Here is a 25,631-nt window from a genome sequence, read left to right as displayed (position 1 = left end):
CACCACACACACACACACCTGGGCAAGCCGAATTGAAGCCAAAGATAGCAGTATAAAGTTTGTTTTAATTTTGTTTGTGAACATATATCACAGAATAAGACAATAACACAAATCATTAAATAAGAAGCCTTGAGAGAAAACACAACCATCTCTGTAAGTGTAACTGAACATGAAATTAAATTTGTGTACGCCACTGAATATAAAAAACGCTGGCGCTGGACCCGAGTACTCTTCAGACTGGCTCGCTCCCCCAGTATGAAAGTTTTTGTCTTGTGCACATGGATTTAAAAAAAAAAAAAAAAAAAAAATTATTAATTTTACACAATTAAAACAATTATTTGAGTAAAATAAAACATTAAAACGTTCATAATAAACAATAGTAAACAAGAATTAAAAAAACAATTAAAAAAATAGACCGCCCATGCCGGGAATCGAACCCGGATACCTTTGGCCACCAAGCCACCACCTTGAATCACTGACACAGTGTCCCTGTCGCTCTCTCTCGTGCTCTCTGTCTCTCTTTCAGTCTCACCGAGACCAAACCTGCACTGTAGTTTCTTTGCCGAGACCAAATTAATCCCCACCCGCGATTGAATTCGTCCAACCGTCAAGAACTTTTGTGTTTTTTGGGGCATTTAGGTCCCAGGTAACATTATGAAGTTTTAATACGATCAATCGGACCTATTATCAAGTTAGTGTATCAACTTTTGAAAGAACTGCGCCCAGTAGTTTCCCAGCAATAAGCTGTTAAGTCCAGACAGACAGACAGACAGACACACACACACAATTAAAGTCTGCTGGAACCTCCTACTGCGTACTCGGGGAAAATCTTCAATACACCTGCAATAACTGAGCAGCTCAAAATGCCTAATCAAGAAAAACAAGTCGCGTAAGGCGAAAATACAATATTTAGTCAAGTAGCTGTCGAACTCACAGAATGAAACTGAACGCAATGCCATTTTTCAGCAAGACCGTATACTCGTAGCATCGTCAGTCCACCGCTCATGGCAAAGGCAGTGAAATTGACAAGAAGAGCGGGGTAGTAGTTGCGCTAAGAAGGATAGCACGCGTTTCTGTACCTCTCTTTGTTTTAACTTTCTGAGCGTGTTTTTAATCCAAACATATCATATCTATATGTTTTTGGAATCAGGAACCGACAAGGAATAAGATGAAAGTGTTTTGAAATTGATTTGGACAATTTAATTTTGATAATAATTTTTATATATTTAATTTTCAGAGCTTGTTTTTAATCCGAATATAACATATTTATATGTTTTTGGAATCAGCAAATGATGGAGAATAAGATAAACGTAAATTTGGATCGTTTTATAAATTTTTATTTTTTTTTACAATTTTCAGATTTTTAATGACCAAAGTCATTAATTAATTTTTAAGCCACCAAGCTGAAATGCAATACCGAAGTCCGGGCTTCGTCGAAGATTACTTGACCAAAATTTCAACCAATTTGGTTGAAAAATGAGCGCGTGACAGTGCCGCCTCAACTTTCACGAAAAGCTGGATATGACGTCATCAAAGACATTTATTAAAAAAATGAAAAAAACGTTCGGGGATTTCATACCCAGGAACTCTCATGTCAAATTTCATAAAGATCGGTCCAGTAGTTTAGTCTGAATTGCTCTACACACACACACACACACACGCACAGACAGACACACATACACCACGACCCTCGTTTCGATTCCCCCTCGATGTTAAAATATTTAGTCAAAACTTGACTAAATATAAAAAAGCATTGAACTCAAAAGAACAGAAACATGTGATGGTCCAGAAGTGCTGACAGTTGGTTTGCCAATTTCTTTTCTCCTGAAGGTTGATCACGTCTATGCACTGTAAACTTGTGTTGCAAGTCAAACAGATAAGAAACTTCGATCCAAGAGATCATTTGACGGGACCTATCTGGATTAGCGTATGTAAAGACATTAACAGAAACAGAACAAAAGACTAAGCACAACTGGAATGTTGTGAAGTATTTTAGTACTGGGGTGTGCCTGCAAGCAAAGTCCTATTCATTCTACATTACTTTCGAAGACAACTTTCTTGCAGACAACCCGATAAAGCATCCTAAAACACAAAACAACATAAAATAAAATCACAAAGTAACAGCATGGTAAATGAAACTTAAATATTCAAAATTTACATGAATGCTATGTGACAAAAATTCAAAAACGAACAAACAAAAAATACGCAGAGAAGGTTGCGTAGAATGTTGGAAAAATGTTCCCCTCCAAAGACAGAACAATCTTTCTTTATTTGGTGTTTAACGTCGTTTTCAACCACGAAGGTTAAAAGACAGAACAATACAAGATCCGCATTTTTAACCATACAAACAAAAATCCATAAATGCATTACTGACAAATGTAGATCACAACTTAGGTAAAGGATGCTGAAACTGTCTGGCCTCAATAAAAAAAAAAGTTCTTTTTGCAAATACTTCTTTTTTGCAAAGAGATTTTTCAAAAACATCTGCAAACTCAACAAATGGCTTTTTTTCTTTTCATTTGGATCACGAGAAAATGTACAATGCTTGTACAAATACAAGTAAAATCACTGAATCCATGTAAAGCTTAGCATGTACGTATCACATATGACATAAGCGCAACAAACATGCCTTTTAACAGATGATGTGTATGCACAACCATTGCACACACAAAGTTGAGAGAATTGTTTTGGTGGGAATGTAAGCTTGGAATTTACTGCAACTACTACAGTCTCGAACAAACTTGAGTACATAAAGCATGATAGCATTTATTCCATTATATATATGTACAGGAGTATCAAAACGGGTATAAACGGTACAAAAGTGAATCTGCCTGAGACTGAAAAATGTAACCTTTGACGACAGAATTTTAATAAACTCTTCTGTGAGACTAAAAAGTTCTTGTTCAGAAAAAAATCAATCAATAAAAAGAGAGGGAGCAGGTATGAAAAAAATACAATTGTTAACAAGTTACGGAATTGCTCTCAAGTACAGTAAATGTGTTGGACTGACCAGGAAGAAAACTGGCATATAATATGTCACAGAAAAAAACCTCAAGGCCATAAAGGTTCATGGATCAGGTCACAGTCATGTGAAATGACATATCAGAAACACATTTGATGTCTGAGAGCCTATTTCATATTGCACACTTTGATAAATAAATGCAGTTACAGCTGCAGTGAAATATATTTTTGTGGAATGCAAATGAATTGGTCAATTGATGTAGCTCAGGAATGTAAGTTGGCAACAGATCAGGAGACCAAAACCAGTTATAGTACACAGTTTTTCTCAATCACTTTTGATTTTGAACTGTCATGTTCACTCAAAAACCCTGTTTGTATTTTTGTCGTTATGTTTGATTCTATACTTCACAGCTGCTAAAAGAAACGGTCATCATAGAAAAATATGCTGATGCCTCCTATGTAAAATTAGACTAATTCGATAAAGAGGTGACTATACAATCATGGGTATACTTTTTTAATAGACAATTTCCGGATATAACTCTGTCAGGTTTTTATGGGAAGTGGAACTTGGAAAAGTTTCTTTCCCTTGTTTTTTCTTGTTTTCCATAGAAATTAAGTCTTGCCTCAGTGTTTCTATGGACAACGGGGAAAAAGGGAAAGCAACTCTTCCACCATAAAAACTTGACAGATATTTTCAAACGACGTTTATTGCTGTGTGTGTGTTTGTGTTTCAAAGCATAAGCCTGGCAATATCCAAGCTTTCAAATATTGTAGTTGTCACATGGATCAAATACTGTACATACACGCACGGGTATACCTCATTGGTTTAACCACACATCATTTAACTTTCACCTTGCACAACCCATACCCTACAGAAAACATGGGTCAAATATACACTTGCTTACATCAAAAGTTAAGTTCATGCATAATATCAAGCCAAGAACAACACAAGAATGCATCAACCTCCCATATTACTTTAGTGAGATTAAACGCTTACACTTTTGAAGGTTAAAAAGAATTCTCTGTCCCCTGAAAAAAAAACCCACCCACACACCATAAAACACACACAAAACAATAACAACACACACATGCACAAAAAAACAAACAAACCCACAAACAACCCCTCACACAAATTAAAAAAAAATCAACAAAGACCAGTTAAAGCTGTTCTTGACAAACGTCCATGTAAACTCACCCATGCATTCCTCCATGTACCGTTACATGATACATCTCTAATGTGACAAGGTCCATGTTTTGTGTTATTTGGGTAAACCCAAAGTAGTGTATGTGGCAATGTAAAAACAGCATTGAACAATAAACCACCCAGAGTCACAGCAACAACTTAGAAAACAATGTTTCTTTCTGAGCTTCCTTTTTCAGAATGAAATTCCAATGCAATAAACAAATGAATGATTGTTCTGACTAAGCAATCCCAAACGTTTATTTCTTACGGGCTGTAAGGTATTTTGTGGTACTCTTGCTTCCCAATTTTCTTTCATAGAACCTGAAACAGTATAATTTTGAGATTCAGTGAAAAGGGTAAATAAGCAAAGATCAGCTGTACTGGACTATTCAGATCATAAATGTTCATTAGTACATCAGCACTTCTACAAAAGAGAACTCTTGAGTATCATATACACAAAGAAAATGTCCTGTTTATCTCATCTTTGACCGTGATCCTAACCACCCCAATGATAAACCCTATCGTAAACCCCCAAACCACAGCAAGTACTCTTTGCCTACAAGTACATGCCGTTTATGAGATAATCTGCCTCGTTAGAATGAAGGGGCCTCCCTTTCCGCAAGCGGCGACGCACGGTACGCAGGCGGCACGCTACAAAGACGAGGAGAATGACGGTGAAGGCAAGGCCGAGCGACAAGGCGATGATGGGCCCCTGCATGCTGGACTCCTCCGTTTTCAAGTTGACTCTCTCCCGCGAAATGAAAGCGTTCTGGCTCTTCACAAGATCGCTGCTGTCACTGTTACTGTCCTGTGCTGTCTCTGCGTGGCTGCTTTTTGAAGAATCACCGGTGCCCGTGTTATCTTTGGCAGAGCTGTCTGGCTTTTCAGCAGAACTGGAGTCATCGGCAGATTTTGAGTTGTCTGCAGTGTCCGTTTTGTGTGTATCTTCCTTGCTGCTAGGCTCCTGGCTCCCCTCCTCGGCTTTGACTTCGCTGGTATCTGTGTCAGCTGACAGTGGTCGGCTGTCTGTGTCCATACTGCTGTCAGCTGTAAGGTTTTTACCTTCTGTGGGTTGGATCACTGGAACACAGTTCATACAAATCAAATGTATTATTTCACTGCCTTTTTTTCATGTGATCATGCCTTTACTCCAATTTAGTAAAACAAAACATTCACTTGATTGCATGTAGTGATGTACAGTATTAAAAGGGAACACACACACACACACACACTATTCTACATAACCTCTGCATCCAAGAAAACTGAATTTTGATGATGATCCACTGTATTCAACCAGAAAAACATCTGACAAGAGAAAATTATTAAACCGGCAACATACTGAAAAGATTGATTCTGCATAGTTAAATTAAAAATCCTGAAATTAGATTGAAAGATCTGATAAGGCAAAAATGTTGAAATGGCAAAAAAAGCTTAATACTGTATAGTCGAACACAATTTCACGGAAGTAAATAATTTTGCATACCTTTGTCCTTAACACCTGAAGGCATACTACCAGATTTCTGAAGATCACCTGTTAGAGCGTCACCTGCAACAACAAAAAAGTGTTATTAAGTCAGGTTTTTTTTTTATCACACATCTGACATGGTTGGAATACAGCAGAACAAGAAGGGCAAAGCCCATACGACTCACATGCTTGACCTTTACATGACCTTGACCTTCAGCTAAACCTAGCAATGACATCATACACTAAGAACTGCTTTACACATTTTTCCTACCAAAATACATGTGACCTTGACCCAAGGTCATCCAAGGTCATGCAACACAAAGCTGTTAATTCAAGACATAGGAAGTACAATGGTGCTTATTGGCTCTTTCTACCATGAGATATGGTCACTTTTAGTGGTTCACTACCTTATTTTGGTTACATTTCATAAGGGTCAAAGTGACCTTGACCTTGATCATATGTGACCAAATGTGTCTCATGATGAAAGCATAACATGTGCCCCACATAATTTTTAAGTTTGAAACAGTTATCTTCCATAGTTAAGGGTCAAGGTCACTTCAAAATATGTATACAATCCAACTTCATGGGTGAAAGCTATGAAAATCAAATTGACTGAAAATTTTTTGAGGCAGGGGTCCAGGGGCCGCCCAGGCCCTGGCGGGGTACGGGGCAGGGCCCCGTTAGGGGGTCCAGGGGGGCAACGCCCCCCGGACGAAAACGAATTTTTGCATTATACATTGTGATTTTGTGGCCTTTCCTGGCAAAAAAATACACTTTTTGTCACTATCATGCAGGTCAAAAAAATACCTTCAGATTCTAATGATATGGTAAAAAGGGTAAACAAAATCAAAACAATTCACAGAAGTATCATTTTTGGCTCACGTAAGTGTAGCCTATGCGATCGTAACTTTGTCTGTCTGTGCGTGCGTGCGTGCGTGCGTCTGTGCGTGTGTATGTCTGTGGTAGAAACTCTAACATTTGAAGACGTCACATTACATTGACGTCACATTATGACGTAAGAGGGTTAGACGTCACGCGAAGGAAGTACTGACAGTCTCGGTCATTATTATTTTGAGCGCGCCGAGACTAGTTGGCAGTCGTGTCCTTGTAAGTAGGCTACATGCAGACAGACAGATCTAGATCTAGTGTCTCGCTTTCTTGCACAGTTTCACCTATGCTCTTTCTGTGTGTGTGTGTGTGTGTGTGTGTGTGTGTGTGTGTGTGTGTGTGTGTGTGTGTGTGTGTGTGTGTGTGTGTGTGTGACGGAGTGATTGAGTTTGTGTTACTGTTTGTCGATTTCTTACGTGAGCCTTGATGGCTTCGCCTCTTGTTCTTTTGTATCTTTTCACACTTGCATCTTCCAACACAACGACACAATTGATAACAATTAACATTGACAACAGCCAATTACTAAATGAAATAGAAACTGAACAACTGAAATAAAAGTTCGAAATATTTAATTATAAGAAGCAAACATTGCCAGACAGGCATTGAAATAAATGATGAAACAGAATGTCACACATGCAAACAGCATGATGTAGCACTGCACAAAGTAGCAACTAAGCAGTAGCATCTCTTATAGTGCAAAGTTCTCAAGGAAAAGCACTTGAGTTTCAAGCACCAAACTTATCACACACAGTTTTAGTTTCATGAACTCCAACCAGTCCCATCGCCATTTGTTGGCTAGACCAGCATCAATAAGATCTGTCCATGCGTTTTCCGTCAAAACCGGTATCTTTGTCGCAGAAATCGTGTCACCACTTCATAATGCCTGCCAAAACGCGAGAACTTTTTTTTTATCGTGATGCAGAGCGAATCCGAAAGCGAAGAAACCTCACCTACGGGGTTTACCGCATAGCAGTTCAAAAACGCGTTCCGCTTAAAAATTTTAAAAAAAAAAAAAAAAAAAAAAATTTTTTATTTTTTTTTTTAATAAAAATTGCGGATTGACGGAATTTCCATCAGACTTATTTTCAGATTGACGGATTTCAGTCAATTGACGGGCTACTTTCACCCATGCAACTTTGAAGAGCTCCTGTGACCTTGACCTTGAAGCAAGGTAAACCAAACTGGTATCAAAAGATGGGGCTTACTTTGCCCTATATATCATATATAGGTGAGGTATTAAATCTCAAAAACTTCAGAGAAAATGGGAAAAATGTGAAAAATAGCTGTTTTTTAGACAACATTTATGGCCCCTGCGACCTTGACCCTGAAGCAAGGTCAAGATGCTATGTATGTTTTTTGGGGCCTTGTCATCATACACCATCTTGCCAAATTTGGTACTGATAGACTGAATAGTGTCCAAGAAATATCCAACGTTAAAGTTTTCCGGACGGACGGACGGACGGACGGACGGATGACTCGGGTGAGTACATAGACTCACTTTTGCTTCGCATGCGAGTCAAAAAAGCAGCAGCACTGAATCAGAAGAAACGGAAAGTGAGATGATTGTTTAAACTGAACAGTAACAGATATTAAAACATCAGAGATGAAACAGTTAAAAGAAATCTTCTTTCTTCTTCTTCTGCGTTCCCAGCCAAGATGAAATCAACAGAGAAATCAAAAATTACATAGGCTAATGACTCCATTCTATCTTTATCCCAGTATGATGTAACCAGTTTCACAGTGTTATCAGACACACTTTGCTATCTGTAGCACACTGACCTTGGTGTGAGAGTTTATCATCTTTGCTTGCAGCATGTTGGCCCTTCAATGGTCCATCTGAAGAGAAGAAAAGCGTTGAAATGAGTGTCTCAGAAAAAAAGTAAACTGATAAACACTAGTCTTTTTTTTTTATATAGTTAAAACCACTAAAATGAATCACTGACTGTATCAAAGATTGTCAATGTTTTTCTCCAACTGATATCTTTTACAGTAAACGTACACAATGTCACATTGTGATACCACATTAATTCTGCTTTAATAAATATCAAAAGTTCAGTTACTGACGAAAGTGTTGGTAAGAATGTATAATCATTAACCTTCGCCGGTGGTCGTGGGTCCGTGTGGACCCAGAAGGGTGTTTAATTGCAAATATCTCTTAAACTAGTTGGACTTTTTTAATGAGATTTTAAGAATGCCTCAGGCACCTAAAAAGCTATTATGTCCTAAAAGATCATTAAATTTCAGCGAGAAGTAATTAAGAAAACAAAGGTCAAATTTCGACTACACACGGAAGACATCGTGGGGCCGTGCGGACCCATGTTTCTCAAAGAAGGAACTTACATAACAAGAGGCGAAGCCTTCAAGGCTCACGTAAGAAATCGACAAACAGTAACACAAACTCAATCACTCCGTCACACATACACACACACACACAGTAAGCATAGGTGACACTGTGCAAGAAAGCGAGACACTAGATCTAGATCTGTCTGTCTGCATGTAGCCTACTTACAGACACGACTGTCAACTAGTTTCGGCCCGCTCAAAATAACAATGACCGAGACATTCCTTCGCGTGACGTCTAACCCTCTTACGCCATATTGTGACGTCTTCAAATGACGAAATGTTAAAGTTTCTACCACAGACATACACACGCACGCACGCACATACGCACGCACAGACAGACAAAGTTACGATCGCATAGGCTACACTTCGTGAGCCAAAAACTTGGGAGAAAAGTCACAAACCTTCAGGTATTCAATCAATCAATGAGGCTTATATCGCGCATATTCCGTGGGTACAGTTCTCGGCACTCTGCAGTGATGCCGTGTGAGATGAAATTTTATACGGCCAGTAATTGCAGCCATTTCGGCGCATATTTACCTTTCACGGCCTATTATTCCAAGTCACACGGGTATAGGTAGACAATTATTAACTGTGCCTAAGTAATTTTGCCAGGAAAGACCCTTTTGTCAATCGTGGGATCTTTAACGTGCACACCCAATGTAGTGTACACGGGGGGAGTTCGGACACGGTATTGCCTCTAAACATCATTTTCTACGATCTGTTTAATTTTGGAGTTAATAAGCAAGTCGCGTGGAGTGAAATTAATACATAACAATGTGGGTCCACACGGCCCCACAACGTCTACAGAAGGGTATGCACGTTTTTTCTTCTTTGAGAAGCTTTAGTCCGCACGGTAATAATTAAATTAATAATTTAATTTAATTTCTTCCCGCAGAAATTTAACCACGTCGTCTACGGAAGGGGATGCACGTTTTTGCTTCTTTGGAAAGCATGGGTCTATGGAAGGGTATGCATATTTTTCCTTCTTTGAGAAGCATGGGTCCGCACGGCCCCACGATGTCTTCGGTGTGTAGTCGATAACCCGGTCGGGCGAAGGTTAACTCCTAATGAATCCTTTTCTCTTCATCTCAGCTTATTTTCTTCTGCTAACATTCTTGACAAATTCATACGTTAGACAAAAGTGAACTCTCATGGTTAAAATACAGATCTCCAAAGATGTAAACAAACAAATGACAAAAATGAAGAAATGGGGCTACAGCAAGGACTCCTTGGGCTACAGCTACAATTGAAGAATTACAAAATATCACCATAAACATATTTTTTTCTCTCCACATTTTACGACACTGAACATCTTGCTACAAAAATGACTATGCACAAACACTAAGTAGTGATGGGACTCACAATGTGCAAACACAAAATATAAAAGATGACAGGTTCCCAAACTCTTGGTCGGAGAAAACTACACTCCTCTGTAGCCGAACACTATATCAAGGTGAAAATGCCTATATAACAGGTTTTCAAACGAGGAGAAGGAGAATATTGGCCTACATCATAGGCTGAAAATAAAACACACTTAAATAGTGAAACACTCTGTGAACTAACATTCAAGGTTAAAATGCACTTCAAACAGAGCCTCCACTGTAGCTCAGTCGGTAGCGCGCTGGATTTGTATCCAGTTGGCCGCTGTCAGCGTGAGTTCGTCCCCACGTTCGGCGAGAGATTTATTTCTTAGAGTCAACTTTGTGTGCAGACTCTCCTCGGTGTCCGAACACCCCCGTGTGTACACGCAAGCACAAGACCAAGTGCGCACGAAAAAGATCCTGTAATCCATGTCAGAGTTCGGTGGATTATAGAAACACGAATTTACCCAGCATGCTTCCTCCGAAAGCGGCGTATGGCTGCCTAAATGGCGGGGTAAAAACGGTCATACACATAAAAGCCGTGTGAGTTTCAGCCCATGAATGAACAAACAAACAGACGGCAATGTAAGGGTAAACATTAGAAGAGTGATAAGCCAATATAAAGAAGGGCGTGCTCGTTCATACATTAGCATAGAATTGATCTAGTAAACTAGAATGTGCTTTTGGCGCTTTCTGTTGTGAAACCGCTTTGCTTGGTATACGTCAAAAACATACTTAAGTAAATTAGTTCTTTGAATATAGACTATACAAGAAAGCTATCTTAAAACAAAAAAAAGAAAAATTATTCACACAAATTTTAGCTCAAAGATATACACAAAACAGGCAGTGAAGCTGACTTATCTGTTGGACAGTGACAAAAACAAAATGTAGGCTACTGCTGGGACAACAAACCATGCATTTTTACATCAAAACAAAGTATGAAAAAGAAAACAGGAAATACAGAAGGAAGAAACACAACACTTGGAGCAAAACTGTACGGACAACACACTGATATTTTATTTGCAGTGCAAGGCCTATATCATTGACAGCAAACAAAACCTTACACAAAATAGCGGACCACACTTGAGGGGAAACATTCTGACACTGACAGAAAGGAAACACACTTAGTGGGAATAAAATATATGTGACCTAACAAGTAACATCAAAGAAAAACACGCCAATCTCAGACTTAATATATGTACATTTATATTTTGTGACGAAAATATAACATGAGCAAACTAACATCTGAGGAAAGCAAAACACTGATCACAACAGATTTACAAATCACTGAGAGAGATGAAAACCACATAGCGTTCTGTGATTACCATAACCTAGCTTGCTGCCCGGTCTGTATGCAGGGAAATCATGACTGCCAGGGTAGGTCTCCGTTTCTGCGTAGGATGGGTCAAACTCTCCAAACTCGTACTGAGACGAGGGGTAGCCAAAGTCCAGGTAACCTTGCTGCGGGTACCCTCTCTGGCCCTGACTTCCTGGGTACAGCTGGTCTGAATAGCCGCTGCCCCGGTTACCCGAGCCCTGCTGATAGGTCCCCGGGTAGCGTCCGTAAGAGTTGTACCGCCCCAGAGAATTCTCAGGCATGTACTGGTCCCCCAAGCTGTCCAAAAAGTGAGAGGACCCCTGGGTGTCATAGTCATTCAGTTCTTCAGGGTTGAGGAATGACTTCTGACCGCTGCCGGTTTTGCGAAGGGGCACGCTGGGTTCTCCGACACGCACATCGTAAGCAGAATGGTGACGAGGATCTTCAGGCATGCCTTTTCCCACTGGGGGCTGGTAGGCTGTGCCAGGGTCGTTCTGCCCCTTGCTGTGACCAGGTACTACGTAAGTCTTCTGACCGTCATTCAGCACAGGACGCTCTGTGGTGCGGGGACCTTGTGGGCGGGCTCCAGCGAATGAACCAGACTTGTCTGCAGGCTTACCATGAAGTGGGCGAGCTGCACCAGGGCCCACCTTCTGGGGATTGGGTCGGGGCTGATTGAGGGATTGCTGCTGAGCGTTCTGCTCATACACAGGTGCAATATGCTGGCCTTGTGACCCAACATGTTTACTGTTCACAGTTCCTCCACCTTCTGTGTAGATCCTGTTGTTGTGTGGACGATTCTGTTGTGGTATGGACTGCCCACTACTGTGAGGCTGTGGGGGTCTTCTGGAATCCACTGCTGGTTGTTGGGGCAACTGTCCATGATACGGTTGTGATCCAGCAGGGTGGTACCTTTGGGACCCGGAGTTCTGGTAGCCTTGTTGAGTATCCGGACCCGCCTCTGGCTGCTGAGGGCTCAGGTTCTCGTATGGCTGTTGTGGTAGTGCTTTGTGGTCTGGTTCTTTGGGGTGAGGCCCTGAATAAGATTGCTGTGAGTCCTGCTGTTGCTGCATGGTTTCAGACTGACTCGGAACCTTCTGGAAAGCGTGGTGGGGCTGCGGAAGAGGCTGTGACTTTTGCATCTCAGGATTCTGATAGTTTTGCTGGCTTCCTGCTGGCTTCTGCTGCTGATAGCTTGCTCCTTGTTGCTGTGGTGGTGACCCTGGCCCCTTGGGGGGAGCATGTGCAGCACTGTTTCCCATGTACCCATTGCTATTGCCACTCAACCCACTGCTAGAACCGGGAGCTGGAGCCTGTGGTGCAGACTGTTGGTTAACTCCATGCGACTGCCCAGAGTTCTCAATCTCCTGCTTTGGCTCCACTTGCTGCTGGGAGTTGTAAGCTTGGTAAGGCTGGGTGTCACCTTGACCTACATTTTGACCTTGACCTTGAAAACCCTGGGGCGAAATGGGGCTGTTGGCTTGGCCAACACCGTTCATAGGATGAGCTCTTTGCTCGTTGAACTGAGACTCCAGATAGTCTGTTTGAGAGAAAGGCTGCTGCTGTTGTCGCGAGGGCTGTGCTGGCTGTGACTGTTGTGGTTGCTGTGCTGCTTCAGCATGAGATGGCAACTGCTGTTGTTGTTGCCAAGTCCTGAGTGGAGGTGCACCTGCTTAGGATAAAAAATTACATGCTCATTTCTTTACACGATGTTCATCTGTACAACAATATCTTTGCTGCAGTCCAGACCTGTTTTGGGGATGAAAGCAAAACATGAACCCCCCCCCCCCCCCAATTTTTTTTTTTAAAGTAAACACAAATACACACTTAACTCTGATTTCATGGGCCTGCTAATACTCCTCAGTGATTGGTTATTTTTACTGCATAGTGGTATTAAGGAACCCAGAAAATTAACTTGCCTACAAACGTTAAAGGTAGAACATGCCTTTGAAGCCTGTTGGTAAAGAAGCTGGTTTGGAATTTTCTCTGACATCATTCAACAACAGGTGCATGTTCAAAGACCACTCCTCACTTGTGACATGCAATTAACATATGTCTACATACAAACTTTTTTCCTTCTCTTTGCCATATCAATCTCTCTCCAAGAAAAGAAAAAACAAAACAAAATTCTGATAGCACAATGTATCTCCACTTCTATGCAAAAAAATAAAAATCTCTAGACCCACTGCTTCCTGTTAGCAGACAAATGGATCCCAACAAACTTAAGTAGACAGAACACGCAATTAAAACTTCTTACTTTTTTTTTTCAAAGGGGGACAAAGGAAAGAAAAGACATACTTCAGAGGCAATGCTCATTTTTTTGTGCAAAAACAACCAGCTGACAAAGGGACCGGCAAGTGGAATTATACAAGAAGCTATTACGATCCCCGAAGAACACCCTGGTGTCATGCTCTATCTTTCTTCACACAAAACACCAGGAGTTACAGTGTGCCACAGCAGTGTTACCCAGCACCCTACACTGGGCATTTTGTCAGGTAAAAGGGATTAGTTGAATCCACAATGATAGGAGTTTAGGAGTTTTTGCCTTGTGCGACGCTGAAAGACAGGATTCGTCTTGCATTTGTACTTTTGAAGTGGAATAAACCTCTATTCAATTGTCTTCGCACAGATGAAAATCCCTGAAAAATGTAAGTGGTGCATACTTAACCCGTACAAAGCATAATTGGCCTACTATACAGGACAAAGGTGAGTAGAAAACTTGCTTTTTTCTTCTTTTTCCTGCTGAATTTAAAGAAAGAAAGTAAGAAAGTAAGAAAGAAAGAAAGCAAAAGTGTGCAGTGACAGCCCTAAAATCTGAGAATGCTGTCTCATACGATAATTTTCTACATTTCTTCGAAGGCATGGAAAACAGACCCTGAATGTCATTCTACGTAGTTTAGGTAAGTAACAGCCTAAAATAAAAACGCCCCCCCCCCACCCCACCCCCAATTGTTGTTATAAATATAAACACACACACACAAACACAAACAAACAAAAACCCCACCCCTCCAAAAAAAAAGCAAGACACCATTTCAATTACGTCTTTGGGTTCGACGTCAGGCCAGTGCGTGACAAAATGAAAATCTATAATGTAAAACCACTTGAGTTTCATCCAGCAAACAACTGACGCAGTAGATAAGCAAACTCAGAGTACTGCACAGTAATAAATCTGCCATACTTCTCAGTGTAGATATCAGGTAACACTAACAGTAAGATCCAACAGACTGGGTGTTGAAACTCAAGTGTACAGACACTTCACAACTCCCGTCCGTGGCATACGGTTCAGCTTCTATGTAAGACTACCACTGCCAAGTCAAATGCAAGAAAAGGAGGTCTGGGATATAAAAAAAAACACCCACCAAAACCAAGATATAACTTGATCTAAGGGTGCAGGATATTGTTTCTTTGGTGTGAAGTGCAGGGTGAAAAAGGTATGTGTAATTTTTCTTTTCTTCATATGTTGTGCTCTCCCCCTCTTCTTTAAGGATTAGTGTCACTTCACTTCACTGAACAAACATGCATACACACACAAAGAAGAACTTGTGATAATAAAATGCTTTTTTTTTAGTAGCTTGCCAAGTAAAAATTGATTTGGGATTTGGACATGTGCAGTCCCGGATATAGGAAGTTCACAAAAGAAAACTTCATCAAACTCTAGTACCCAAGCATTTAAACTTTTACGAATTTGAAAGTGTTAGTCATCATTTGAAATAAACGCAGACCATCTGCACAGAACACATCCACTGGTACATGGTCAATTATTATATCACCTGTGCCTCTAACTTATATCACCTTTGATTTGAACTGTTTAGACAACAAAGTAAGACGGGAGGGGAAGTGTTGACATCAATGAAAACAACCCATACACATCTGTAGGTTGGTGAAAAACAGATCTACCAAAAGCCAGCCTTTACACAAACAAAAAAACCCATAAACTGACCACCACCCACTGCTTATAACTATAAATATACAATGTAAAGTACACGTCAAAAGAATGTTCACTCATAACTATCACCTTCACCCAATCAAGTGGAACCCTCCTTTTAAGACCAGCAACTGTGAGAAAAGCAGGTCTTAACAGAAAAATGATTGAAAATGCAGTTCATTTGACAGACTTTATGAAAAGAAACTCTCAAGAAAGCATTGTCTTAAAAAGGGGGGGTGGTGGGGTGTGGGGGAGGTATCTTAAATTGGGGTTCCACTCAACAACACTTCACCAGGCAACTTGTACACAATGTGTGTACAGTGTTAGAAAGCTAACTGACCTGTGTCAGGGCAGTTGAACTCATCAGAACCATCAGCACACTGCATGATGCCGTCACAGACTTGCTGGTCAGACACACACTGGGGGCCTCGGCCCAGCGTCCCTAGTTCCAGACACTCAAAGTTGGACGGGGGGCAGACTTGGCCTGTAAAAACAAGGACCAACCACACAATTAGACACAAAACTAACAGTCAGGATAGCCTTCAATCAAACTTCTTTTCCACAATCATTCTGCACAAATATGAAAACATTCAGCCCTTCACTAAGTTTACACACTTATGTTTAGTCAATAATATTTCTCATTCTTTCTCATAATACAGCCAGAAAAAATGGCACTATAACTTGTTTCTGGTTCTATCCTCTTGTAAAACATTTTCTCTGTACAAAAAGAAAACCGTGATGTTCTGTCATGAATATCAGCTAGTTTCAAATGTCTAGTTTGTTTGTGTGTGTGTGTGTGTGTGTGTGTGTGTGTGTGTGTGTGTGTGTGTGTGTGCGGATGACAAAAACATACACGAAAACAGAGCATTTGTATTCAATTAAAAAGATTACTAACGCTAAAAGAATTAATAACAAAAACAGTTATTCCTATTCATCATCTTATTTCAGGACAGCTTATTTGCGGACTTACGGCAAATGTGGCTTTTCCTGTAAAAGCTCTCTCGACAGCGACATTTGTGAAAATTGCAGATAGCTTCAGGGTCCTCACAATGCAAGTCGCGCTCACAGTACGGTCCTTCTAGTCCCACTGTAACGACAATCATATGAAAGCAATTAGAAACACTTATACAAGATTCAACAACAAGCAACACCAAAACATGTGAAAAAAAAATCCTTTGAAGAAAGTACATGTCTGAGGCCCAAATATTTGTGGTGACAAAATGCCATGTGGTACAGTGATTTGCTCTGTATTACTACCACTTGAATTCATTTGTTCTCTTTCGTTCTTCTTCTTCTTCTTCTGCGTTTATAGGCTGAAACTCCCACGTACAGTCTTGTTTTTTGCCAAGTGGGTTGTTAGGTGTATGACAGTTTTTACCCCGCCATTTAGGCACTTATACGCCGCTTTCGGGGGATTTTCTCTTTAGTAAATTGAAGATCAATTAACTGCTCCTTCAGAATGTTTTTTTCTCAAAACATGTCATATGTTCAAAATAATTATGACGCAGTGCATTTAAAAAAAAATAATCAGTCAAGGTGTTTGTAATCTACATACTGCTTGTATAGTAATGAAAGACGCAAGGCACAGATAAACACACACAAAGCCTCAGTTTTAATCTTCATTGCTGACGGCAAGTGTCATTCACCCCAGCAAGCTTTAAAGCACACAACCATGATCATTTCACAGCTTGTCCTATCTCTCGTCACCTTGAAGTCAACCACAGTGATGCTGTTAGCCCCACGGACCCAGCAAAGGGGCTGTGAGTATGACAAAAAGAGAGGTCGAGGAGTTGCCCTGTGTGAATAACATGAGGCAACCATCCGTGTCATTGCACGCTCAAGTCCCCCACCCTTGGCGGGCAGGACAAAGAAGGGGTTGAGAAGGGAAGGTTTGTGGCTGGATGGTTTTTGGCCACAACATCAGCATGGGGTGTGAACAAGTATACATACAGAAGATCACCCTTTGCCAGAAAAAAGGTTTTGGATGTGGGAGGGGGCTGTGCTGGGAGGGACAAGTACAGGTCTGTACTTAACTTTGTGCCATAAAAAGAGCTTGGAACGTGATACCAAAAGCCATGTGTTCATGAAAAACACATAAATTTCCACAGGGAAATATAGGAGATGCAGGGAGGGCATAGGGTGTGACTAGGAGGTAATGTATCGACCACAAACACAGCAGGTGTTTGAACAGGACACAGTGTTAACCGCACCAGCAGTTCACTGTGACACAGACCGGACTTGTTGATCAGAGGTATCAGTAGACTGAATAAGGTGCCCCAAACCCAATAATCCTATCCCCTCCCCACAAAAAATCCCCAAATCGTGCTGGGACACAACAGTACTTCCTGATGGTGGCATTGTTCACCAGTGTTATTGGTATCAAGAGACCAGATAGTGAGTGTGCACTTGGCAGTAAGAAGTGCGATCGGGACTATCTACCCGCCCTTGTTAAGAGGCCCGGCTATCTATCAGTTTTACCCTCGACAGATTAAGTGTTCAGCACCACAGATGTCAGCTACCCGGGACAGGACTTAGACTATACGAACAATCAATATCACTTGGCAAACAGTCGAACGTTTACCCACTAACCAAGCTCACCAGGGGTCTAAAAACTTTCCTTTGTGCCACCATAGTCTTGGGAGCCCTCCCCACCTGACAAGGATCTACTACAGTGTGTTTACCCACCCGAGTGGAGTACATACCCTGAATGTCTACCTGTGGACTTTCTTCCACAGCCGAGGTGCCACTAAAAGGATCTTGAGACACAAATATGCAAGTGTGTGTTCTGATGCAAAAATTGGAAGGCGGTTTCTAGGCCAGTCTCTTCAGTCCAGCTTCATCCCGTGTGTGTGTATAATTAAACTATTATACCTGGCGGCCCATCCCACCTGGACTAATTCTTGTTAAAGCCACATCGAGGACTGAGGTAGGTGATGCTGGATTTCAGAACTGCCCTAATGTGTTTCAGTGTTCCAACCTGTCTGACTCCAACAACATAGGTGACCCCCATCCCAGCTTGGAGGACTTATCTTACACAAAAAACACCCTCCATACCTCATCAGCTAGGCAAGGTAAGAATGTCTTGTTCATCACCCTTTCACCAAACTATTTGGATGCGTACATGAAAAAAAATATAAAGAAGAAGGTGTCTAATGCGTAATCAAGAAACTAATCTGATTACAACTTGTTGACTGTCCCCCAAAAGCGACAATAGCTGCTACCTTTCTAACGCTTCAAAAAAAAAAAAAAGAAGAAAAAAGTGTGCACAGTAAAGCGTTTCTGGTATTAGCCATATCTTATTTCATTGCCTTGTTCAGTTTAACAACTTTCAGTTCAGGAGGCGAGTTGTATTATGTTACTGACTGCCAGATTTACTCAAATTACTGTTAACACAAACAGTATCTAAAAGCAAAACTAACGAAAGTCCTGAGAACAATGCATGAACTGTCACATTAGTTTCTTTCTTTCCCCTACCAGCTCCAGTTCAAAATAAAACAATATTTTTTTCTTTTGAATCAAGTTAATAAAAGTATACGGTGGAGATATGACAGCAAACTAATTGTTTTCAATACCCCTGCTTTTACTGTTCAAGTTCAACAATCTGCTTGAAATAATTTGTTTGTTTGTTTGTTTGCTTAACGCCCAGCCGACCACGAAGGGCCATATCAGGGCCGTGCTGCTTTGACATTTAACGTGCGCCACACACAAGACAGAAGTCGCAGCACAGGCTTCATGTCTCACCCAGTCACATTATTCTGACACCGGACCAACCAGTCCTAGCACTAACCCCATAATGCCAGACGCCAGGCGGAGCAGCCACTAGATTGCCAATTTTAAAGTCTTAGGTATGACCCGGCCGGGGTTCGAACCCACGACCTCCCGATCACGGGGCGGATGCCTTACCACTAAGCCAACCGTGCCGGTCTGCTTGAAATAAAAAGAAACAAGAATGAAGAAGGCTCCAGATTCTAGGCCCATACATGTACATCTCCTGCCAAACAATTTACACAGTACAGAATAACAAATTTTATCTGGAAAGTGACTAAGCTGTATTAACAGTGAGTAATAGACTGATACCATACAAAAGTTTACCCAGCTCTCCCAATCTCAAGATATCTATAATCTAGGTTAGGTAACCACTTCTGCCCCAAACACCGTCAACACTGCATGCCACACATACACTCTGTGTCACATGATCCCTTTTATTCTTCTGTTGGAAGTTGATATATATATCCAGACAACACCCAAACGGATATAAGAATAAAGCATAGTCACAGAGGAGGAAAAAAAATACAGGTGAATATTTGTTTGTGATTGGGACATAAAGCTACAGAACATTCCAGGAGATAAAGGTACGTGTACCACTCACAGCCGGGAAAGAAGCACCATGTGAAAACATGTAGACATTTTACTACTACTTTGATAGAGCTCTAGGAAAGTAAGAGACGGTGGAATGAGAAAGTGAGAAAGAAGATGGCCGACATATATACATACTATCTACTAAAGTCTAGATCGTAATTTAGCAGACTTCTTCAGAAAGTCATCAAGATTCATCTGATGATATTCACACTGATAAGAGCTAATCAAGCAACACCAGCAGGAAAAGACTCGTTACGGACAGTTAATACTGGCTTCATACACCTATTTTTCTCTCAGGGATTATACAAATTGCACCCAAGAAAACTGATTTTGATGGTGCCTAGTGTTTCTTTTCCACAAAAACTTGCAGGCGGAAACTTGCACTTGAAACATCACTATCGGATCAAATCCGATTCTTACCCATTCTTTTGCAAAATTATTGTGAACTTCAGAAGTTGCTGCTGAATTTGGGGCTTCAGGAAAGATAAGGTCATTCATACACAACAGAAGCACACAAATAAAGGAAAATGAAAATAAAGTACCAGAATGAGCCCTGATATAGGTAGAAGGAGCTGTGGCAACTGCAGTGGTGGCAGCAGCAGAAGTGGGTTTGAAAGATTGACCATCGTTCTTGCTGTCGGTGTCGGAATCATGTCCAAGGTCAATTAGATCCCGCTCACTGCCCTCTGCTGCAGATGGTGGTGGTTGGGAACGATGAGCTATGTTATTGGATATGTAGCTTGAATGATGCCCAAACTTGCACTTTCCATCACACCGGAACAGGTAACAGTAGTGGTCGTCCTACAGAGAAAATATGCACAAGCAAACAATTACCACAAAATACTGTTGGAATGAAAGTTTAAAAAAAACAACTGAATGTTCAGGAACAGCACCATGAGAATTTTGAGTCAAAATCATTAAAAAATGATAAAATTAAAACACCTCATGAAACATAACTTTCTTAGCAAACTTTCAGTTTCACATACATGTACATGTCAATCAATCAATCAATATGAGGCTTATATGGCGCGTATTCCGTGGGTACAGTTCTAAGCGCAGGGATTTTTTAAATTTTTTTTATTTTATGCAATTTGTATCGCGCACATATTCAAGGCGCAGGGATTTATTTATGCCGTGTGAGATGGATTTTTTTTACACAAAACATCACGCATTCACATCGGCCAGCAGATCGCAGCCATTTCGGCGCCTATCCTACTTTTCACGGCCTATTATTCCAAGTCACACGGGTATTTTGGTGGACATTTTTATCTATGCCTATACAATTTTGCCAGGAAAGACCCTTTTGTCAATCGTGGGATCTTTAACGTGCACACCCCAATGTAGTGTACACGAAGGGACCTCGGTTTTTCGTCTCATCCGAAAGACTAGCACTTGAACCCACCACCTAGGTTAGGAAAGGGGGGAGAAAATTGCTAACGCCCTGACCCAGGGTCGAACTCGCAACCTCTCGCTTCCGAGCGCAAATGCGTTACCACTCGGCCACCCAGTCCACATGTAGTGTTGAATTCATGGAATTGCCAAATTCGCTGAATCAATAACCTTTTTTCCCATTACGCAAAATCGGCAGAGCTTTGCCTGTAATGCGTAACGGCTTATACATTTTCTTATTTCATGAAATTGGCCGCTAATCTGTAATTTTTTTTGTCATCAGTAACATGCATTAACATTGCTAAAGCACCTTATTATGGTTTGTATGGTCTGTGTCAAGCAGAACTCCGAAACAGCACTTTTTTGCAATAACTAAGCGATTATTGCTATCTTTCCAAGGCATTTGAGAACTTTAAAACCCAAAATTTGCTGCCAACTTTGCAAAATGCGCAAGTTTTTTTGTAGCCTTTTAGTACTAGTTTTAATATGTAATATACTGCCAATTTCAGCTAATGGGCAGCGTTTTGCCGTTTACTCGAAATGAGCAAAAATGTTGTCGATTCTGTATATTCGCCAATTCTGTGAATTTGGCATGATATGTACTTGTCTGTGCTCAAACTAATCAGTGCCCCTTACTCTCTAATTTTAAAGTTCCGCCGGGGGAGTCCTTCGACCCCGTATTAATATAATTGAGCGTCCCAGGGCCCTCTGAGTAAAGCGTTTGTGGGGAGCCCTGAGTATATGCGCATTTTGACTCGGAAGAAGAAGAAGTAGATATGGAAATGTTCAGTTAGTGAGTTACCAATAGAGTTGGATCGGTCTGAAACTCACTTTCTAACAGTAACAGAACTAAAACCGCTACTAATCTCATTCAGTTCAAGGACAGACTAGACATGGAACATTTAATGCTGAAAAGTCTGTATAACATGATGAGTGACAAGTGCCATGTAATGTCAAAATTACACATACACATTAGACCCAGTTTGAATTGGACGTTAAAACTTAAATGAGATGTAAAAGACATCTACGTATCTATGGTCCTTAATACCTTATATAACCTAGATACATCATCACCCATACATCATCAGCTGTTATGTAAATATTTGTGTAAAACAAGCAAAAGAAACATTAGGGGTTAATTAGGGTGGTAGAAGAACATACAAGATTCCTTATAACTTTTTTAAGTCTGCAAGAATGCGAAAGTGCACATGAGAAACCAAGAACTTGAAGAAGAATGCAATTTATGAGAAAGTACTATTGTTGTTGCGTACCTTGTCCTCAAACACAGCCAAATCACACGACACGTTTTTGCAACAAAGGTCGGAACATGCTTCATTGCTTTCTGCACCTTTGTACAACGTGATAAATTGTGCTCCGTTATTCAACGATTCTTTCTTTTTTATGATAGAACTCTTATTCGGCGAGACATCACACTGACTCGACTGAGCAGTGTCCTTCCACCCAAGTTTATCATGAACGTCATCGTTCTCTAAACGCTTTACAAGTTCAAATAAAATGTCTTTCTCCTCCTTGGGAAGGCCTTGTAGTGGTGCACGCTCCTTTGAAGCTTTGATAGCAACAATAACGGAGAGAATTAGCAGTAAAACCCGCATATTGAACGTTTCACAGCAGACGGGTTTGACAACAAACTATGGCTATGCTTCCGGGGCGCATGCGCATTTGTCTGAAGAGAGTGTAATGATACAACTGTAAACAGGCACAAGATATAGTATATAGAACTAATACAGTTTTACAATCAGTCAGTACAAACACAAGGGAATTAAGAATCAATTTGTTTTAATCATATCTTCATAATCTGTCTTCTAAGCTTTTCTGTTTTTGATGCCTGCAGGATTGTTTACATGCGTATTAATATGTATCTACAGGTCAAGAGGGCACAATGAGCCATCGAAACCCCTTTCGAAAGAGTGTAGGCTTCTACGAAGTTATGGCGACATCATACAGCAGGACTGGAAACAGTGATACGAGCTACAAACCACCAGCGAAGCCTATGGAAGCGCATATGAAACATGGTGTTAATCCACCGGGTAAATCATCTCAAAGGGAATCATCTGTGAATTTCGAAACAAAGGATAAATGTGTAAATCAACACGAACAGCGAAAGAGGTATCTGACAGCAAAATATGGAGCGCACCAAATGTTGTTGATAAAGAAAAGACTTGAAGTGGAAATGTGGGTTTTCGATGAGTTAAAAAGGTTATACTGCACAGAGGTAAGTCTGATGTTTTCTTCATCTGTTTTGTTCGTTTGATTAAGTAGTCTGTCTTTATATTTTAAATTTGTTTCTTTGTTTTGTAAAGTTGTGTACATCGTGACCGTGTATTAGTGTGCGTCGATTTCTATGATGCACTAGCCTGTGAATGTGTATCAAGTTTTACTGCAACTCCGGTTTATTCATCGAATAATTAAACGCCATAATTAAAACAAGTCTGTAGTTTTCGGATCTTAGTACATTAACAAATGTTGTTTTAAGTCTTGCGTAGTAGATTTGTGTGTCGTTGATTTCATGGATAGCTGTTCTTTAGAAATAGAATAAACATCTTGTGTACTGAAGAGTGAAGTGTTTCACTCTTAGATAAAGCACATGCGTGCGGAAGACAGCCGTACATGTCCGAATCCACTGAAGGATGTGAGTGTATCGGGGGAAAATCCAGTGTGTCATTGTTCTCTCTTGCTTTTATGGATAAATATTAAATTTTAATTTAATAGGGCACATGTCACAGTTAATTGGGAAAGTGTACCTTCAGGGAAGTAGGTTGTCATACATGTGTGTTGTGAGAGAGACAACATTTTGTCAAGCTGTCGAACTCACAGAATGACACTGAACGTACTGCATTTTCTTCAGCAAGACCGTATACTCGTAGCATCATCAGTCCACCGCTTGTGGCAAAGGCAGTTAAATTGACTAGCCAGAATAGCACGGTAGCAGGATAGCACGCTTTTCTGTATCTCTGTTCTGTTTAACTTTCTGAGCTTGTTTTTAATTCAAATATATCATATGGAATCAGGAACCGACTAGGAATGAGATGAAATTGTTTTTAAATCGATTTCGGAAATTTAATTTTAATCAAAATTGTTATATTTTTAATTTTCAGAGCTTTTAATCCAAATATAACATACATTATATATATATTTGTTTTTGGAATCAGAAAAGGATGAAGAATCAGATGAAAATTGAAATTGTTTTTGAATCATTTTATAAAAATATTATTTTAACAATTTTTAGATTTTTAATGACCAAACTCATTAATTAATTTCTAAGCTTTCTTGCTGAAATGCAATACCAAAGTCCGGCCTTCGTCGAAGATTACATGGCCAAAGTTTCAATCAATTTCATTGAAAAATGAGGGTGTGACAGTGTCGCCTCAACTTTTACAAAAAGTCGGATATGATGTCATCAAAGACATTTATCAAAAAAATGAAAAAAAGATCTGGGGATGTCATTCCCAGGAACATTCATGTAAAGTTTCATGAAGATCAGTCCAGCAGTTTTCTCTTAATCGCACTACACACACAGACACACACACACCACGACCCTCTCGATTCCCCCTCTATGTTAGTAATGATCAGTGTTGGATTCAGTAAGACGTGTATTTCGGCAACAGCGCGGTCACTAATGAGCGACTGACTGGGGCGTAGCGAGAGATGGGGTTCGTTCGAAGGTGTCAGCGAGATTCTTTTTAAAGTATCTCGATGCAATTTGCAAAGTAGATTTATCTTCTGCCATAAATATAACGTTTTTTTGTGTGTGGTTGTTTTTGTCCATGTTATGTATTTATTTACTGCATTTTGTTTTAACTGATGCTGCTTCAGTCTAGCCTCGGGACCAGTGACACACGTTGCTTGGTTTGCAGACGCAATGGCCAATGCCGAATCACTAAATGACTCGTAAGCTGCTTTGTTGTTGCGATCTCAGTCCGAAATGCTTTGGAATAAAGAATAGAGCAAATAAAAGTACGTTAAGAGGGGGGGAAATAAGTATACCAGATTATTTTTTAAAAAAAAATGGACCAACAACGGCAAGGCTCGAAACGGCGACCTAAAGATCTCTAGCGCATTTTACTACCGACTGAACTAAGAAGGCAAGCTAATTGATGGGTGAAAAATAGGAAAGTCTATTTTGTGAGATACTGGTGACTGCCGGTGCTCGAGCCTGGGGGCTCCGGATCCGGCAAGCCGGATCCCGAGCCACTCCGTGAGCTAAATGTTCATCTGGGCAAAGGGTTGCACTGCTTGCAGACTTTCCAGGTATTGGGTAGTGTAATGACAAGCCAGTAACACATCATGTTGCTCGTAAAATACCTAAACAGTTTTTGGAGAGATCCTGATACTCATTTATCGCGGTCTAGAGGAGAGTGCTGATTGGTCTTTTCCTATTTTAGTTGGTCAGGTGCCTAGGGGTACAGTATTGGCGTTAA

General features: G+C 40.5%; 2 protein-coding genes across 6 annotated transcripts in view; one reads left to right on the top strand and one right to left on the bottom strand.

Moving 5' to 3' along the window:
- Positions 1–45: 45 nt before the first annotated feature.
- LOC138951785 (AT-rich interactive domain-containing protein 1A-like) lies at positions 46–22,857 on the bottom strand. Of its 3 annotated transcripts, none has more exons than XM_070323332.1 (8): positions 22,464–22,857; positions 20,346–20,604; positions 16,415–16,531; positions 15,785–15,928; positions 11,527–13,188; positions 8,277–8,333; positions 5,628–5,690; positions 46–5,224 (listed from the first exon to the last, which is right to left on the bottom strand). In XM_070323332.1, the coding sequence occupies exons 1-8, from the start codon at positions 22,803–22,805 to the stop codon at positions 4,701–4,703; spliced, it is 3,168 nt and encodes a 1,055-aa protein (XP_070179433.1). In that variant the 5' UTR covers positions 22,806–22,857; the 3' UTR covers positions 46–4,700. The 3 variants fall into 3 exon arrangements, with proteins under 3 accessions (XP_070179433.1, XP_070179434.1, XP_070179435.1); XM_070323333.1 differs by having other exon boundaries at positions 11,533–13,188; XM_070323334.1 differs by lacking the exons at positions 20,346–20,604; positions 22,464–22,857 and adding an exon at positions 17,000–17,126.
- The window catches only part of LOC138951790 (protein phosphatase 1 regulatory subunit 14C-like), a 73,294-nt gene continuing 62,388 nt past the window's right edge, over positions 14,726–25,631 (top strand). The window contains exons 1-3 of one of the 3 annotated variants that reach the window (XM_070323340.1): positions 14,726–14,950; positions 18,413–18,515; positions 23,079–23,425. In XM_070323340.1, coding sequence (XP_070179441.1) covers positions 23,093–23,425 — 333 coding nt within the window. In that variant the 5' untranslated portion in view covers positions 14,726–14,950; positions 18,413–18,515; positions 23,079–23,092. Of the gene's footprint in view, positions 14,951–17,768; positions 18,516–19,694; positions 19,797–23,078; positions 23,426–25,631 lie in introns of those variants that run through there. The other 2 variants (XM_070323341.1, XM_070323342.1) reach the window with 2 other exon arrangements.

This window comes from Littorina saxatilis, linkage group LG17, assembly GCF_037325665.1.
Source record: "Littorina saxatilis isolate snail1 linkage group LG17, US_GU_Lsax_2.0, whole genome shotgun sequence".
In the NCBI taxonomy this organism is placed as follows: Eukaryota; Metazoa; Mollusca; class Gastropoda; order Littorinimorpha; family Littorinidae; genus Littorina; species Littorina saxatilis.
The sequence above is the reverse complement of the archived record's forward strand: the minus strand, read 5'-3'. Positions and strand labels throughout refer to the sequence as shown.